At 43.2% G+C, this 16,284-nt stretch overlaps 1 protein-coding gene across 2 annotated transcripts in view; it reads right to left on the bottom strand.

The window, feature by feature from the left end:
- Positions 1 to 255: 255 nt before the first annotated feature.
- The window catches only part of ACMSD (aminocarboxymuconate semialdehyde decarboxylase), a 68,297-nt gene continuing 52,268 nt past the window's right edge, over positions 256 to 16,284 (bottom strand). For both annotated transcript variants that reach the window (XM_073545534.1, XM_073545532.1), the window contains exons 5-10: positions 11,059 to 11,295; positions 6,195 to 6,288; positions 4,424 to 4,519; positions 4,134 to 4,306; positions 3,291 to 3,389; positions 256 to 1,036 (exon numbers count right to left, since the gene is read on the bottom strand). In XM_073545534.1, the coding sequence (XP_073401635.1) occupies positions 974 to 1,036; positions 3,291 to 3,389; positions 4,134 to 4,306; positions 4,424 to 4,519; positions 6,195 to 6,288; positions 11,059 to 11,295 (762 nt within the window). In that variant the 3' untranslated portion in view covers positions 256 to 973. The remainder of the gene's footprint in view (positions 1,037 to 3,290; positions 3,390 to 4,133; positions 4,307 to 4,423; positions 4,520 to 6,194; positions 6,289 to 11,058; positions 11,296 to 16,284) is intronic.

Here is a 16,284-nt window from a genome sequence, read left to right as displayed (position 1 = left end):
CGCTACTTACCCCAGCAGGTTACAGGTATCATTAGAAATATGGGTCTTGTAGTAAATCTTGCTTACCTCCATCCAGGGTAATATTTGTGGTAATATATCCCCATCTGGTGCTTGGGGTCAGCATGGACCTGCGTGATTTCAAATGCCAGGGCTGAATTTCAGCCCCAGTCCGTACCTGGCTGCAGGATCAAACCACACTGGGTTTACTACGAAGACTCGACAGGTTCTGTTTACAGAATGGAGATTCTTAACAAGTGAATTTGCAAAGTTGTTTTATTTTGTGATGGATGCACTGGTGTAATTAATTACTTTTAAGGATATATGCAAAAACAGAAGCGCTATTCCAGTAAACTCATAAAACACCCAGTTTCTTTTTTTTTTTTTTTTTTTTAATCGTAAACTAATCAGTAAAAGGGAAAACATTTCACACCCATTGTGGTTTCTCAGTCAAAGCCACGTCTTCCCTTTTAAAGAAAATATTCTTGTTTTTTTTTAATGGTTTTAACAATAATAAAGTGTTGCAGGAATACTTCCAATAGCTCTGATAAATTGGCGGGAAACCATCCCGACTATCCGAGAGCCTCCAATATCTTCAGGACTGTGAACTGATCGCCCTGGGAGCGACCATGATCTGTCCTATTGTTGCTTTGATCTTGTTTACACTCATGATGAGGCTTTTAGAAAGTTACATTTATTTCTGTTTCTTGAAAATACCTGGTGCCTTCTTTTTTTTTTCATTGTACATTTCAGTTTCACACGCTTTGTATACAATAGACCTAAGTGGAAAACTTTAGAGAGAAGCCATCAGGTGCGATCTGGTCTCATTGCCTTTAGGCATCTTCCTCACCATTGGCATAGTGCCATACAGACTGTCCAGATGTAGCAGAGCTGGAATACATCATATCATCTTGTGTCTTTCTATAAGAGGGAAGGAAATCCAGTTAGTTATAAATAAGACTTGCTGGGCCGCCCCTCATTCATAATCAGATTTGTTAAGCCTGAGGAAATTCAACGCATTTTCAGCCAAAAGCTTATCCTGGAAAAAAAAAAAAGAAAAGTCTTACAAAATTATAGAAAATAATACAATAAAAACAGCAATAATAATACAGGAGCAATGCCCCCTTGTAAAGACTAAAGATTAGTATAGTGGGGGCACGAAGTAGAATCTCCTACACATTCAGTTCCTAATTATTTATGCTCCTCAGGTTTGTAAGTTCTGAACACCTTAGGAGGATGGGGGGAAATGGCGCTTTTATTATAACTTAATTGAATGTATTTTGGGCTAAAAATAATTTTTGTAGTGTTGTTTTATGAAAAAAATGTTTCAATGTTTTGCCTTTTCAGGCAGTGTGTTCTCCATACATTGCAGCTAGAGAATGAGTAAACTGAGAACATGTTGGCGAGCTCATCCGGTCCAGGAGCTTGTATCTCTTTTATCCATCTTCTTCTGAGTTCCTGTCAAGTGGCTTAAGACCACGTCAAAGTTTGATGTGGATTATGGTTACAGCGCTGCTTTATCATCGGTGATAATATCCCATTAATTGGATCCCTCTCTTCCTTTGCCTAATCACTCTGATGAAATCTACTATCTCACTTTGGAAAAAGCTGTATCTCAAAAGCTAATAAATGTAACATTAATCCCAACAAACTTCCTAGCTCAATTTTTCATACTGCTTTACCAAATTTTCCATGTGAAAAATGGGGAAAGTTTGGAATTATAGAGTGTTCTTCACTTTTATAGAGGGGCCTAAATTAGACTCGATTATAAACTTTCAGTCATTGTAAACTCTGTACAATCTTCCTGACGAAGAATTCTATCACTTTCTAGAGTTAAGGAAGTATATTAGAAATAAGTTCACTTTCCCTTTGACCCTTTCAAGAGAAATTGTTCCTCATCTAGAGAATCCTATGAACAATTCCATTTGGAATATGAAGAATATCTATTAAATTTTTAACTCTGATGTCTCTTTTGAAAAACTGAATTATATCTAGAGCTGGGGAAAAAGATCTAAATAATAATTTTCCTCCTAGATAAATGGGGGGAAAAAGCGGTGGAACTAGCGTACAAATCTTCTATTTACCGCAAAGTTACATGAAAAGTTTTTAAAATTTTATCTAAGTGGTTCTTCACGCCCGCTAGACTTAAACGCATTTCCCGATAAATCTATGGAATTAATGGCGCTATATAAATGAGTAAAATAAATATTGAATAAAAAGGAATCTGACGTCAAAATTTCTCCCCAATTGGCGCTCCTTTTTCTGGAAGCTGATGACCTCCCTTAAAAGATTAGACAAGTTTTCTTTACATATTTTTTCTGTCATAAAAACTTGTATTGCATCAAAGTGGAAATTGATGGATATTCCCTCTATTTCTGACACCACTGATATTATGTTCTCTCCTAAATCCTTTGAAATGTCATTCGCTTTAAAGAATAACTCTCTACCTAAATATTACTCCAAATGGTCCGCTTGGAACGTAATTTTTTCTCCAAGCAAGAAAAGCCTCTTTATTTGATGTCTTATTACTTTGCCAGAATACTTTTAATCTATACTTTATTGTATGTTGTTTTTGCACTTGGTATGTTAATTGTTGTGGTGCAACTATGTTAAGATGCTCTTCAATTTCCTTCTCCCCTCTACCTCACTAACCCCTTTCTTCTTTTCCTTTGTTTGGTTGCTTTCCTGACCCATTATCCCCTATACTGTAAAAATTCCCTAATAAAAATTTTTTTTGAAAAGGCAGACTCCCCCGTCAAAATGGGCTTACTAACAGATCCTCAGTTAACTCATTTTCCAGACTGCAATGGACAGGGAAACAAAGGGCCTGTAAAAGAGAACCCGAGCAAAAAGCTTCAGGAAAACCAATTGCAAGAATTAGATTTTGCCCAAAATACACCTTTTTTAGAAATGAAAGTCCATATCCTTTAACTGGATCTGCATCAGAAATGTGCATTTCTCACCTCCCACGCTACACTGTACAGATGTGGATGATGAACATAGAAAGTCCACAGACAGAGGAACATGATCTTTGGGCTTCTGGGGAGGCGCTAAGGGTGCAGTCAGACGGATGTATAAAGCGGACCGGGATCAGAACGCAGTGCACTGACTGGCCGGCGGCTCTCCCGACCCGAGCGTGACGGCTGCATAGAAATGCATGACGCTGTCACGCTCCGGTACGGAGAGCCGCCGGCCAGTCTGTGCACTGCGTTCTGATCCCGGTCCGCTTTATGCGGTCGTCTGACTGCACCTTTAGCATAAGACGGTCCTTATAATTTAGTGAACCTCTTTACCTTTAATTTTTGATCAAAGTGTTCCATTGACTCAATCAAGAGACCAGGTTTATGTTCTCCGAGGGGGAAGGGATAGTCCGTTCCTAACAGAATCTTGTCCTGAAAGTGAGATTGGGGAAAAAAAAAGCTAAATATAAGGCGTAAGCCCTGTGCACCTCTGTAGTGGAATAAATACTTGCTGATCCTTTTAAAGTTGACCTCCATGTTGCTACTTATTTTTGACTTCTCACTTATGGACCTGTAAGCTCTGAACTCAGTGAGTGTTCTGCGTAAAGATGTCTTACCACCATCTCTCTTGCATCGTTCACAGCCATGAAATAATTGAGCAAGGTGTGATTTTTATTTATTTATTTTTTTTTTGGAGAAAGAATTGGCACAGAAGTTTCCTCCAAGATCATGACTTGCGTGCTACGCTCTGTGTACTATTATGGCGTCCCAGCAGTGACACATTGGAAAGGCAACCGGAGAACATGAGATGTAGCCGCTGCTCTGTCCTACATTGCCTCGTGATTGAGGTTTATCCTTCCCAACTTTGGTTCCTCTGCGTTCATATTACTATTTATTGATCCCAACTTTAGGCCTTGTTTCCTGTCTATTCTTGCTTGTTCTCTGGATACTACGCCTGGTACGTGTAGTTCTACACTGGACCGGGCTCCTGACAGTGATCAAGCCTCATGGCTTGCTTGTTGGTGTAATTACCAACGCCAATCCCCCGACCATACTGAGGACCGCGAGGGAATTAGTCCAGAGCGCAAGAACCACGGATGAGAAATTTTAGCTGCAATACAGTCGTGTGACCCTACACGTTGGTGGATGATGACCCAGTCTTTACTTGTAACTCACCTCTCCTATTATGTCTACAAGCAATTCTAATGCCCGAGGATCATGTACCAAGGAATCTATGTAGAAAGCACCAAGGTATTTCCGAGGAGGCACCGTATTTTGAACGGCGCAGAGGTCCGGGCGCACATTGAAGCCGTGATCAATACGACCCACTGTAAATGGGAAGGCTCCCCCTAAAAAACACAAAGTTCAGTTCTAGCATTTGCAAAACTACAACTCCCATCCTACCATGAAAGCCTATTAGGCCATAGACTGAAAATGGGAGTATGTCAGATGAGTAAGTGACCTACCTCCATGGGCAAAGCAAACTCTAAGTTTTGGAAACTTTTCAAATATTCCACCCATAATCATGCAGCAAATAGCAGTCGTGGTCTCCGCGGGCATCCCTAACATAAAACAGCACAGGTCAAGGATTACAAAAACATGGCTGCTTTTTTTCTAAAAAAAAAAAAAAAAAAAAAAAAAAAAAATCGATGCCACACTTTTGCGCAGGTTGTGTGTGGTATTACCGCTCAATCCCTTTTTAAAAGATCTGAGTTCTGCAATACCAAACACAACCTATTGACAGGTGTGGCGCTGTGTCTGGAGGACAGATGCTCCAACGGTAGTGATGTTTTTCCACTACACATAGTGGCCTATGCAGTTGTAAACTTATTCACGTGGCGTTGTGCAGTGCTGAATTGGGTACCTTAATCCCACGCTTCCTATGCACAGGGGTTATGGTTTGCTATAAAGTGATCTGCGCAAAGCTTTATATTCAATTTTCCGCTGTTCTTGCGAGCTGGTCATACCGTGAATTCAGTATTTGAGACTGGGTAAGGAGGGTTTAATAAGGCTATGTTCACATGTTGCGTTTTCACAGCAGAGTTTTTTCTTTCTACCTTTTTTTTTTTTTTTTTAATGCAAAATAAAAGCAGCGTTTTACAGTATCGGCAAAAGCTATGCGATTTCAGAAACCTCGTCCACAAGCTTGTTGCTTTTTCATAACCGAATTGGAAAACATCTGCGTTTTTTAAATCTGTCAATTCTTCCTGCATTTTTACAGCTTTTTTTCCATTCACAGAAAGCAATGATTAAATGCAAAAAAAAGCTATCAGTTTTTGCAATGTGGGTGCAGGAAGATGTGAAACCCATTAATGTCTTGGTATCCTCACATGAGCGGGGGATGTTAGTATTTTTATTTATTTTTTTTTAAGTTAATTGCACCTTTTTTTTTTTTTTTTCTTTTCTTTTTTTTTTTTTTACTTTTTTAAAGCAATCCTTCAGTTTCTCCTGACTCCAAGCTTTTTTTTCCCCAGAATAGTCACTATTTGTTCAGACATAAACAACTTTTTTTTTTTTTTTTTTAACGTTGTAAAAAGAGAGTTTTTTCAGTCCAGCAAAGTGAATTAAAAGCAAAAATATTTTATTGTGACAACATTAAAATAGTAGCATGGGCGTAAAAAAAAAACTATACCGACGCATTTTGAGTCCAACTAAATGATTAAGTCAGCCAGACTCGAAACGCGTCGGTAAATATTTATTTTTTATGTCCATGCTATTATTTTAATGAAGTCACAATAAAGTACTTTTAATTTACTTTGCTGGATTTAAAAACCTCTTTTCCCAACTTTTAACCAAGCTGCTTGATACCTCACAAGTAGTCATGAGCAGGCGTGCTTGGATAAAGTGTTATCTGTGCATGCTCACGGGCTAGTAGCGTTTTGTCAGCGTGCTTTATCCGTGCATAGTGCAAGTTTTATCAAATTGCCTTCCCCCCCAAAATATGTTTTACACCTTGTATTGTTCATGTCTGCAAGGGAAATGCTATGCTGAAGTTTGGGATCCTGGAAAAAGCCGCAAAAAAATAAAAGTTGCATTTTTTTTTTCTGCCAAGAGATCAAGTTTTGGCTGCAGCAAAGTGTGAACATAAGCTAATATGACATACTTCACCCAGCAATTGCCTTATGCTTTTCACAACAATGTGGCACATTCCAAGTAGTAGTCATCTTTAAATGTTTGTTTTTTATTTTATTGTTTACATTAAAACAATGAAAAGACTCAGTAGTTACAAATACTAACCCACCAGCCAGGGAAGCCAGTATTTGGACATCCTTCCGTCCATCTGCATGTCCCAGGGGTGAACAAATATAGAACAGTTTAATTCTTCCGCTGCCTGGAACAGATATTAGCAAATAGGAGACGTGTCAGAACTATTTTTAAAGACAAGATAAACCTTTTTCATGGAATTTTTTTTTAGGTTAATTTATTTTCTAAATCAAAATTACGGTATTTTCATAAATTTCAATAAGAAAGTTATACTATATGGCCACGGCCGAGTGCTCTGCCAAAAATATTAACATCCGGTGCTGACGACTCTCACTTGCTCTCCTCCCTTCCTGCGTTGTAAGGCCTGATTCACACATCTGTTTCTCACGTTCACGTATAACACAAAGCCGTTATGATCGAAGATCATCTTGGGTTTTATATTTTATTTCTTCAGACTGATCTTCAGCACATTAAAGTTGACATGTTCATTTTTGATCTGATTTGTAGATCCAAATCGTCCATGATAAAAATGGATGTCACATGTATCGCTGTGCCATCTGATCTGAGTGCTGTCAGGTTTGTATCATTTAATTGGTTGGAAAAGCTTCCAATTTTTTTCTTTTTTTTTTTTTTTTTGCGCACAAGAAAAAAAGAATGATATATGGATCAAGAACGAATGGAAAATGGATCCAGCTTACCCAAAAACATGTACCTAAATGAGGCCTTAGAGAAAACAACACAAAAGGGATTGTACATAGACCTCCTTGGTGTGGAGATGGGAGAAAGTATCGATAGTCTCAAGGAAGGTGGAAACAAAAGACTATGGGTAAGGTAGAACACCCATGCAGAGGAAATAAGTTCAGGAGTTAATGAAGACAGCTGCACTCTAACTACACACAGACTTCACATCCAGCCTATATTACTGGAAGAGACACACAAACCTCACATCCAGCCTATATTACTGGGAGAGACACACAGGCCTCACATCCAGCTTATATTACTGGGAGAGACACATGGAGCTCACATCCAGCCTATATTACTGGGAGAGACACACAGACCTCACATCCAGCCTATATTACTGGGAGAGAAACACAGAGCTCACATCCATCTTATATTACTGGGAGAGACACAGAGCTCACATCCAGCCTATATTACTGGGAGAGACACACAGAGCTCACATCCAGCCTATATTACTGGGAGAGACACACAGAGCTCACATCCAGCCTATATTACTGGGAGAGACACACAGAGCTCACATCCAGCCTATATTACTGGGAGAGACACGCGGACCTCACATCCAGCCTATATTACTGGGAGAGACACGCGGACCTCACATCCAGCCTATATTACTGGGAGAGACACGCGGACCTCACATCCAACCTATATTACAGGGAGAGACACACAGACCTCACATCCAGCCTAAATTACTGGGAGAGACACACAGGCCTCACATCCAGCTTATATTACTGTGAATGTTTCTGCAGTCTCGAGGCACTTTATTACTATTCATAATAGGTGCCTCGATTCTCTCACATTCACTGGCATTGAAAAGGTCTACAAACCAGTCAGGGGAGGGGACCATCGTAGAAAGATTCTCAATCGAGAGTCTTTCCGGATTTATAAATTGGGCACTAGAATACCGCATGGTATGAACAAGAGGAGAGATCTAATCATGCAGTATTCTTAGGTATCTCTTTCTCTTGTTCATGCCATTCAAATGTGTGGTTTTGTTTTTTTTTGTTTTTTTTTTCTCTCCAGTAAATAACTTAGACATTTTCACAGTTGGATATACGAGGGGTACTTAACACAGGGTATATATATGTACATATATATCTTTGAAAGAAAATTGTAAATGAATGAAACAATGTTTTTTTATTTGTTTTTTTTGCTGCAGTATTTTTCTCTTTCTTTCCGTTTGTTGTAATGCAATCAATTCCCACCATTTGATAACATGCTACGTACAAATTGTCCGCAAATTATAAGATCCTTGTAATAACGCTATCAGAGTACATTATGGCTTCCTTTAAATACCTATATGGTTTTTTAACTGCTTTATATGTGATATATCAAGTAAGAAAAATTTCTTTATAAAAAATGTTTTATTTATTTATTTTTTTTTTCACTTTTTTTTTTTTTTTTATGATCTTTTTATTATTATACCCTTCGTATGTGTTGGTTTCCATGCATTGTACACTTTTTTCAAATTTGGTTTTGTCTATGTTAAATGTAATGGGTGTGTTTTTCACCTAATTGAATCACCTGTTTCCTTGACATGTTTTGCACTTAAATATCTGTTTGGAGACCTTCTTTACGCATTCCATGATTAAGCCCTTTCAGGGTGAAACGCGTAGGAAAGTGCTCCCCTCCATATGCCTCTTTATGTTGTTTTTACTTGATGGTAAGAAGATTTTATATTTTCAATAAAGCAATTGTTGTTTTATCTCCTGGAGACGCTGGAAAATCTTTTTCTATGTTGTGCATGCACTATACACCCGGGTCAGGGTGTTTCCGTGCGTCGGAGGTGTGATAAGGAGTGAAGAGGGGTGAGCAGAAAATTTCCTTTTGTGCATATTACTGGGAGAGACACATGGAGCTCACATCCAGCCTATATTACTGGGAGAGACACACAGACCTCACATCCAGCCTATATTACTGGGAGAGACGCACAGACCTCACATCCAGCCTATATTACTGGGAGAGAAACACAGCCCTCACATCCAGCCTATATTACTGGGAGAGACACAGCCCTCACATCCAGCCTATATTACTGGGAGAGACACACAGCCCTCACATCCAGCCTATATTACTGGGAGAGACACACAGAGCTCACATCCAGCCTATATTACTGGGAGAGATACACAGAGCTCACATCCAGCCTATATTACTGGGAGAGACGCGGACCTCACATCCAGCCTATATTACTGAGAGAGACACGTGGACCTCACATCCAGCCTATATTACTGGGAGAGACACAGCTCATATCCAGCCTATATTACTGGGAGAGACACACTGACCTCACATCCAGCCTATATTACTGGGAGAGACACACAGAGCTCACATCCAGCCTATATTACTGGGAGAGACACGCGGACCTCACATCCAGCCTATATTACTGGGAGAGACACGCGGACCTCACATCCAGCCTATTTTACTGGGAGAGACACAGCTCATATCCAGCCTATATTACTGGGAGAGACACACTGACCTCACATCCAGCCTATATTACTGGGAGAGACACACAGAGCTCACATCCAGCCTATATTACTGGGAGAGACACGCGGACCTCACATCCAGCCTATATTACTGGGAGAGACACAGCTCATATCCAGCCTATATTACTGGGAGAGACACACTGACCTCACATCCAGCCTATATTACTGGGAGACACACAGAGCTCACATCCAGCCTATATTACTGGGAGAGACACGCGGACCTCACATCCAGCCTATATTACTGGGAGAGACACGCGGACCTCACATCCAGCCTATATTACTGGGAGAGACACAGCTCATATCCAGCCTATATTACTGGGAGAGACACACTGACCTCACATCCAGCCTATATTACTGGGAGAGACACACAGAGCTCACATCCAGCCTATATTACTGGGAGAGACACGCGGACCTCACATCCAGCCTATATTACTGGGAGAGACACGCGGACCTCACATCCAGCCTATTTTACTGGGAGAGACACACAGACCTCACATCCAGCCTATATTACTGGGAGAGACACATGGAGCTCACATCCAGCCTATATTACTGGGAGAGGCACAGACCTCATATCCAGCCTATATTACTGGGCGAGACACACAGACCTCACATCCAGATTATATTACAGGTAAAAAGAGAGACTTGAGAAAAATCAGAAATGTGGTCAGGCTGCAAACTGTAAATCAAGGAGTCTGAACATGAATAAAGGGAGATTGCAGACTGAATAATAATGCACTATTGTTAACAAAAGGTAACTGCTAGTCTGTCATAATATTTTTTTTTCCATGTTTAATTGTTGGGCTTCTGTAAATTTGCTGGTAAATGTAACCAAGGGGTAACGTTTCTCCTCGCGGAGAGCCAGTATGCTTAAAATGCACTCTCCGCAAGGAGAAGCATTACCCCTCGGATACCGGTCAGATGCCTCTCACACTTTGCACTGACGAGTGGCATTACCCCGAAACAGTGTCTGCAAATTGAGATTCTGGTTTTGTCTTTAATCCTAAGTCATGTGATAAGGCTCGTTAAAGGGTCGACATTGACTTCTAGGATTGCTGTTTTCTATAGGTGGCACTAGAGTTCTAGTCCTCTTCCTCTTTTGAAAAGACCATTTGCTGGTAAATGTAAGTAATAGTTTTGCCACTAGATGGCGATGTTGCTATGTGGAGAAATATAAAGCTGTGAGCTAATATTCTCTGTGTGGAAAACCTTTAGTGACACCTAGAGGTAGAATCGTGGTACTGCAGGGTATGTAGTGGACTTGGCTGCAAAGAGTTATAGACAGGAAGACATTCAATCAGATTTAGCAGGATTAGCTATATGTTGTTCTTAGTGCACAGAGAAAGACAGAACAGAACTATTGCTGTGTTCAGTACCTGCATAGAACATTCAAACATTTACTGTGCATCTATAGTGGATGAAATAAATATTCAACAAGTCACCAATTTTCTCGGTAATTATATTTCTTAAGGTGTTATTGACATGAAATTCTCACCAGAAGTCAGTAACAACCCATCCAATCCACACAGTCAAAGAAATCAAACAATAGATGTCCATAAATTGAGTTCTGAGAGTTATATGGTCCCTCTGTGCCATGCATGCCTTATTAGAACGTGTATTTTTTGTAGTCTAGTAGCGAACACAGGATGTCACAGTCCTGTGACTTTTTAGTTAGAACGTCCACTTACTGCATATACGGGATAGAGCTCTGTTGAGTCCAGTTCCCACTGATTCACATGGGATCCAATCTGCACCCCTGGGAACCCCAGATCTTTGACACAACGGTGCATTTCCTCCACCGCCAGGTCCGGACTTTGCATCGGGAGCGTCCCAAGCCCAACAAATCTCTTTGGATGCTTCCTGACCACAGCGGCCAAGTCATCATTGAGAAAGCGGGAAACCTCCAAAGTGTCTTGTGGCTTCGCCTGGAAAGAGAAATCACAAAGTGTCCTGAGAGCGATGTGCTTCTCCCTAACACCTACAAATGAGCTGCAAAATTTTTTTTTTTTCTTTTTCTTTTCCCGCAAAGATGCCATTGGAGGGTATCATAGAAGGCGCTCGGTTTTCCACTTTTAAGTCAATAATTCCTATTTGTTCCGTAAAGAAAAAAGTGTTACTTTTTCTCCTATACTATGTTTCCCATTCCTCACGGTTTTCAGGATCTCTAAAGGTTTCCATTAACATATCAAACACAGAGTTTAAAAACAATGCGAAACGGATCCACAAAATTCTGAAGCGCAGGGAAAGCTTAACCCCTTACCTACAATTGACGTAATATTCCGTCCATGTGACCATGGACCTAATTACCATGGACGGAATATTACGTCATGCCCTTTAATGCGACATCGCGACTTAAGTCGCGGTGATCGCATTAAATTGCCGATGCCATCTTACCTCAGGATAGATGGCCTCGGCATCCCGGGCAGTCTCCGCCCTGGCCCGCCCCTCTCTGAGCTGTGATTGGCTGTTCAATTCAGAACAACCAATCACAGCAACTCTCTTTGTTTCAGCCAATCAGATTGGCTGAAACAACAGGAATCTAGGCTAGGATCGAGTACCGATGTACTCGATCCTAGGACCGGTGCCTGGCAACGCCAGGCACCGGAGAAAAGCCCCCAGATTGGCGTGATCGCCGATCTAATCGATCGCGCCAATCGCAGCGCACAGCGGCGCAATATCGCCGCTGTGCCCTGCCGGTACCGGCCCGGATCGGTGCTGTAATAGCACCGATCCTAGGCCAGAGCCTAGGACAGGCCCAGTAGGGCCTGCAGGAAGTGGTTGGCGCGATCGATTAGATCGGCGATCGCGCCAGCCACAGGGCACAGCTGCGGTCACCATGTGACCGCTCTGTGCCCTGCTGATGACCTGGCCATGACCTGCCTAGGAATCGGAGCTGTGAGCTCCGATCCTAGGCAGTTACCATGGTCACCAGGCAGATCAGGGATTGGTGGGATCGATGTAATCATTCGATCCCACCAATGACCGGTCACAGCAGCGAAGTGACCGCTCTGTGACCTGCCCCTTGACCTGCCTCTGACCTGTCTAACCTGTCTGCAGGGGTCCTCACTCTAGCTGAGGATTCCTGCAGAGAGGTCGGACGCAGCAAGAGCTCCTGTGCTGGGTATTGTGGTGCCACAGCTTGTAGCATCACAATCCCTGCAGAAGAAAGAAGAAGAAGAAAGAAAACTACAACTGTAAGTGCTAATTGATCCCTGATCCCCTGCCCAATCTATCTTCACCCCCCCACCTATCTTCATTCCCCCGTCCCCCCTTTTACCCCCCTCACCCCCCTTTTACCCCCCCTCACCCCCCTTTTACCCCCTCCACCCCCCCTTTTGGCCCGCCTCCGTGTGCAGCCGCCAAGCGTTGATCGGTGACGCAGTTCACCGATCAACACTTGTGCTCGCTTTTTTTTACTCCGCACACACATCCCGTTTTTCATTTTTTTCTCCCCCCCCTTGTGCCACCTAACTACAACCCTAACTGACCCCTGCCCAATCTTTCTTCATCCACCCCAATCCCCCCATCCCCCTTCCCCCTATTTTTACCCCCCTCCACCCCACTTTTGCGCCACCTCCGTGCGCAGCCACCGAGCGTTGATCGGTGACGCAGTTCACCGATCAACACTCGTGCTCGCCTTTTTTCCTTCGCACACACATCCCGTTTTTCATTTTTTTCCCCCCCCCCCCTTGTGCCACCTAACAACAACCCTAACTGACCCCTGCCCAATCTCTCTTCATCCACCCCAATCCCCCCATCCCCCACCCCCCTCCACCCCACTTTTGCGCCACCTGCCTGCCGTTTTAAATTTTCTTCTCCCCTTTTTGTGCCACGTAACTACAACCCTAACTGTTGATCCCTGTCCGATCTCTATTCATCCACCCCAATCCCCCCAGCCCCCTCTTTTTACCCCCCTTTGTGCCGTTTCCGTGTGCACATTTAGCAGCCGCTGAATTTTGATAAGTGACGCAATTCACTTATAAAAGTTCGTGCCGGCTGTTTTCCATTTTTCTTTTTCACCTCCCCCCCCCCCCCCCTTTGAGACACCCCTGTGCACACATCCAGCAGCCACTGAATTTTGGTAAGTGACGCCGTTCACTTACCATATCTAGGTCCTGCTGTTTTAGACTTTTTTTTCCACATTTCCTTTTAGCTTTTTCTTACAGGATAGTGTGCACCAATCACTAGCCCCCCACCACATACACAGTTATAAATAAAGTACACCCAAGCACCATATTTACACAAAAAAATGTCCCGCCCATCACGTTCCTCCCAACAGCGCTATTCAATGGAGGAGGCATATTCTTACCTTGCCTCCGACACTGATAGCGAGGATGACGATCCGACTTTTCTTTATTTTTCGGATTCTTCATCCTCTTCTTCTTCCTCTTCCCCCTCCTCATCTTCCTCCTCGGGTCCTGCGGAACCGCCACGCAGACGCTCCAGGACAGAAGATGAGGCAGCGCCCACCATGCCCGCAGCTGATTCAGCAGACCCTGTGTGGACCTCGCCCCCCGAAAATTACGAGCCACTGATTCCTGATTTTGTGGCAGAATCAGGAATCAAGTTTGACACCACCGGCCTCACAGAAATTGACTTTTTCAAAGTCTTTTTCTCTGAGGATTTTGTTAACCACATGGTGGAGCAAACTAATTTGTACGCTCGGCAATTTTTGGAGCAAAACCCGCTTTCAACCTATACTAACTGGTCTCCTGTGGACGCAGTTGAAATGACGAAGTTTTGGGGCCTGGTCCTCCACATGGGTATCCTGAAGAAGCCTGAAATTTCGCAATATTGGAGTGTTGATATTTTATACAACACTCCAGTATTCCGAATGGTCATGGCCCGGGCGCGTTTTCAGGCCATCCTCAAGTTTCTGCATTATAACGATAATGCACAGTGTCTCGCACGAGATGACCCCAACTTTGACCGTCTGTTCAAAGTTCGGCCGGTCATTGAACACTTCAACAAAAAGTTTGCTGAAGTGTACGTGCTCCAAAGGAACATCTGCGTGGACGAGTCCTTGGTCCATTTTAAGGGCAGGCTCGGATTCCGTCAATACCTGCCCAGTAAGAGGGCCAGGTACGGAATCAAACTCTATAAGCTGTGTGAGAGTACCTCAGGGTACACCCACAGGTTTAGAGTGTACGAAGGAAAGGACACCAGGATTGAACCCCCTGAGTGTCCTCCTGACCTGGGAGTGAGTGGGAAAATTGTGTGGGATTTGGTGCACCCACTGCTGGATAAAGGTTATCACCTCTACACTGATAACTTTTATACCAGTGTCCCACTCTACAAAGCCCTCTTTGCGCGAGGTACCGCAGCTTGCGGTACTGTCCGCAAAAATCAGAGAGGCCTCCCGAAGACGCTACTTGGGCAGATGCTCCGAAAAGGTGAGAGCAGGGCCCAATGTAGCGACCACCTGCTGGTGGTCAAGTACAAGGACAAGAGGGATGTCTTTCTCTTGACCACCATACACGGTGATGGCAGCGCCCTCAGCACTGTACGGGGTACCTCGGCACAGGTCAGCAAACCTGAATGTGTGCTGGGGTACAATAAAAACATGGGGGGCGTTGATCGCTCCGATCAATACCTCCAACCGTACAATGCTTTGAGAAAGGCCAAGGCGTGGTACAAAAAGCTGGTCGTGCACATCGTCCAATTGGCAATGCTCAACGCATTCCTATTGTCACAATGTGCATGCCCCAGCGATACGTCGTACCTTCAGTTTCAGGAGGTAGTGGTTAAGGCCCTGATGTTTGGCACTCTGGAAGGAGCGGGCCCCAGAACTTCCGGAACTGAAGGTGCTCGTATTGTACCAGGTCAGCATTTCCCGGGGGAGGTCCCGCAAACTGGAAAAAGAGGTAAATCGCAAAAAAGGTGCCGAGTGTGTTACAAAAACGGAATACGCAAGGACACCATTTATCAATGCGACACCTGCCCCGAAAAACCTGGCCTGTGTATGAAGGATTGCTTCAAATTGTACCACACCTCAATGCACTACTAAATTTCGTTACCGGAAACATTAGATTAGTTGGGGCACATCTAGATAAGTTCCTTGGGGGTCTAGTTTCCAAATCAATGTCACTTGTGGGTTTTTTTTACTGTTTAGGCACATCAGGGGCTCTGCAAATGGAAAATGACGCCCACAGACCATTCCATCTAAGTCTGCATTTCAAAACGTCACTCCCTTCCGACCCTGCCGTGTGCCTAAACAGTTTTTTCCCACATATGGGGTACCAGCGTACTCAGGACAAATTGGACAACAACTTTTGGGGTCCAATTTCTCCTCTTACGCTTGGGAAAATTGAAAATTGGGGACTAAACGATCATTTTTGTGGGCACAAAATAGGATTTTTTATTTTCACGCCTGGGCAGTATAAACTTTAGTGAAACACTTGGGGGTTCAAAGTTCTCACCACATATCTAGATAAGTTCCTTAGGGGGTCTAGTTTCCAAAATGGGGTCACTTGTGGGGGGTTTCTACTGTTTAACCACATCAGGGGCTCTGCAAACGGAACATGACGCCCGCAGACCATTCCATCAAAGTCTGCATTCCAAAGCGTCACTTCTTCCCTTCTGAGCCCCGACGTGTGCCCAAACAGTAGTTTTCCCCCACATATGGGGCACCAGCGTACTCAGGACAAATTGGAAAACAACTTTTGGGGTCTAATTTCTCCTCTTACGCTTGGGAAAATTGAAAATTGGGGACTAAACGATCATTTTTGTGGGCACAAAATAGGATTTTTTATTTTCACGCCTGGGCAGTATAAACTTTAGTGAAACACTTGGGGGTTCAAAGTTCTCACCACATATCTAGATAAGTTCCTTAGGGGGTCTAGTTTCCAAAATGGGGTCACTTGTGGGGGGTTTCTACTGTTTAACCACATCAGGGGCTCTGCAAACGGAACATG

This window comes from Dendrobates tinctorius, unplaced genomic scaffold, assembly GCF_039654945.1.
Source record: "Dendrobates tinctorius isolate UK_male_01 unplaced genomic scaffold, ASM3965494v1 ptg000143l, whole genome shotgun sequence".
Classification (NCBI taxonomy): domain Eukaryota; kingdom Metazoa; phylum Chordata; class Amphibia; order Anura; family Dendrobatidae; genus Dendrobates; species Dendrobates tinctorius.
Note: the sequence above shows the minus strand (reverse complement) of the source record. Positions and strands in the feature narration are given on the sequence as shown.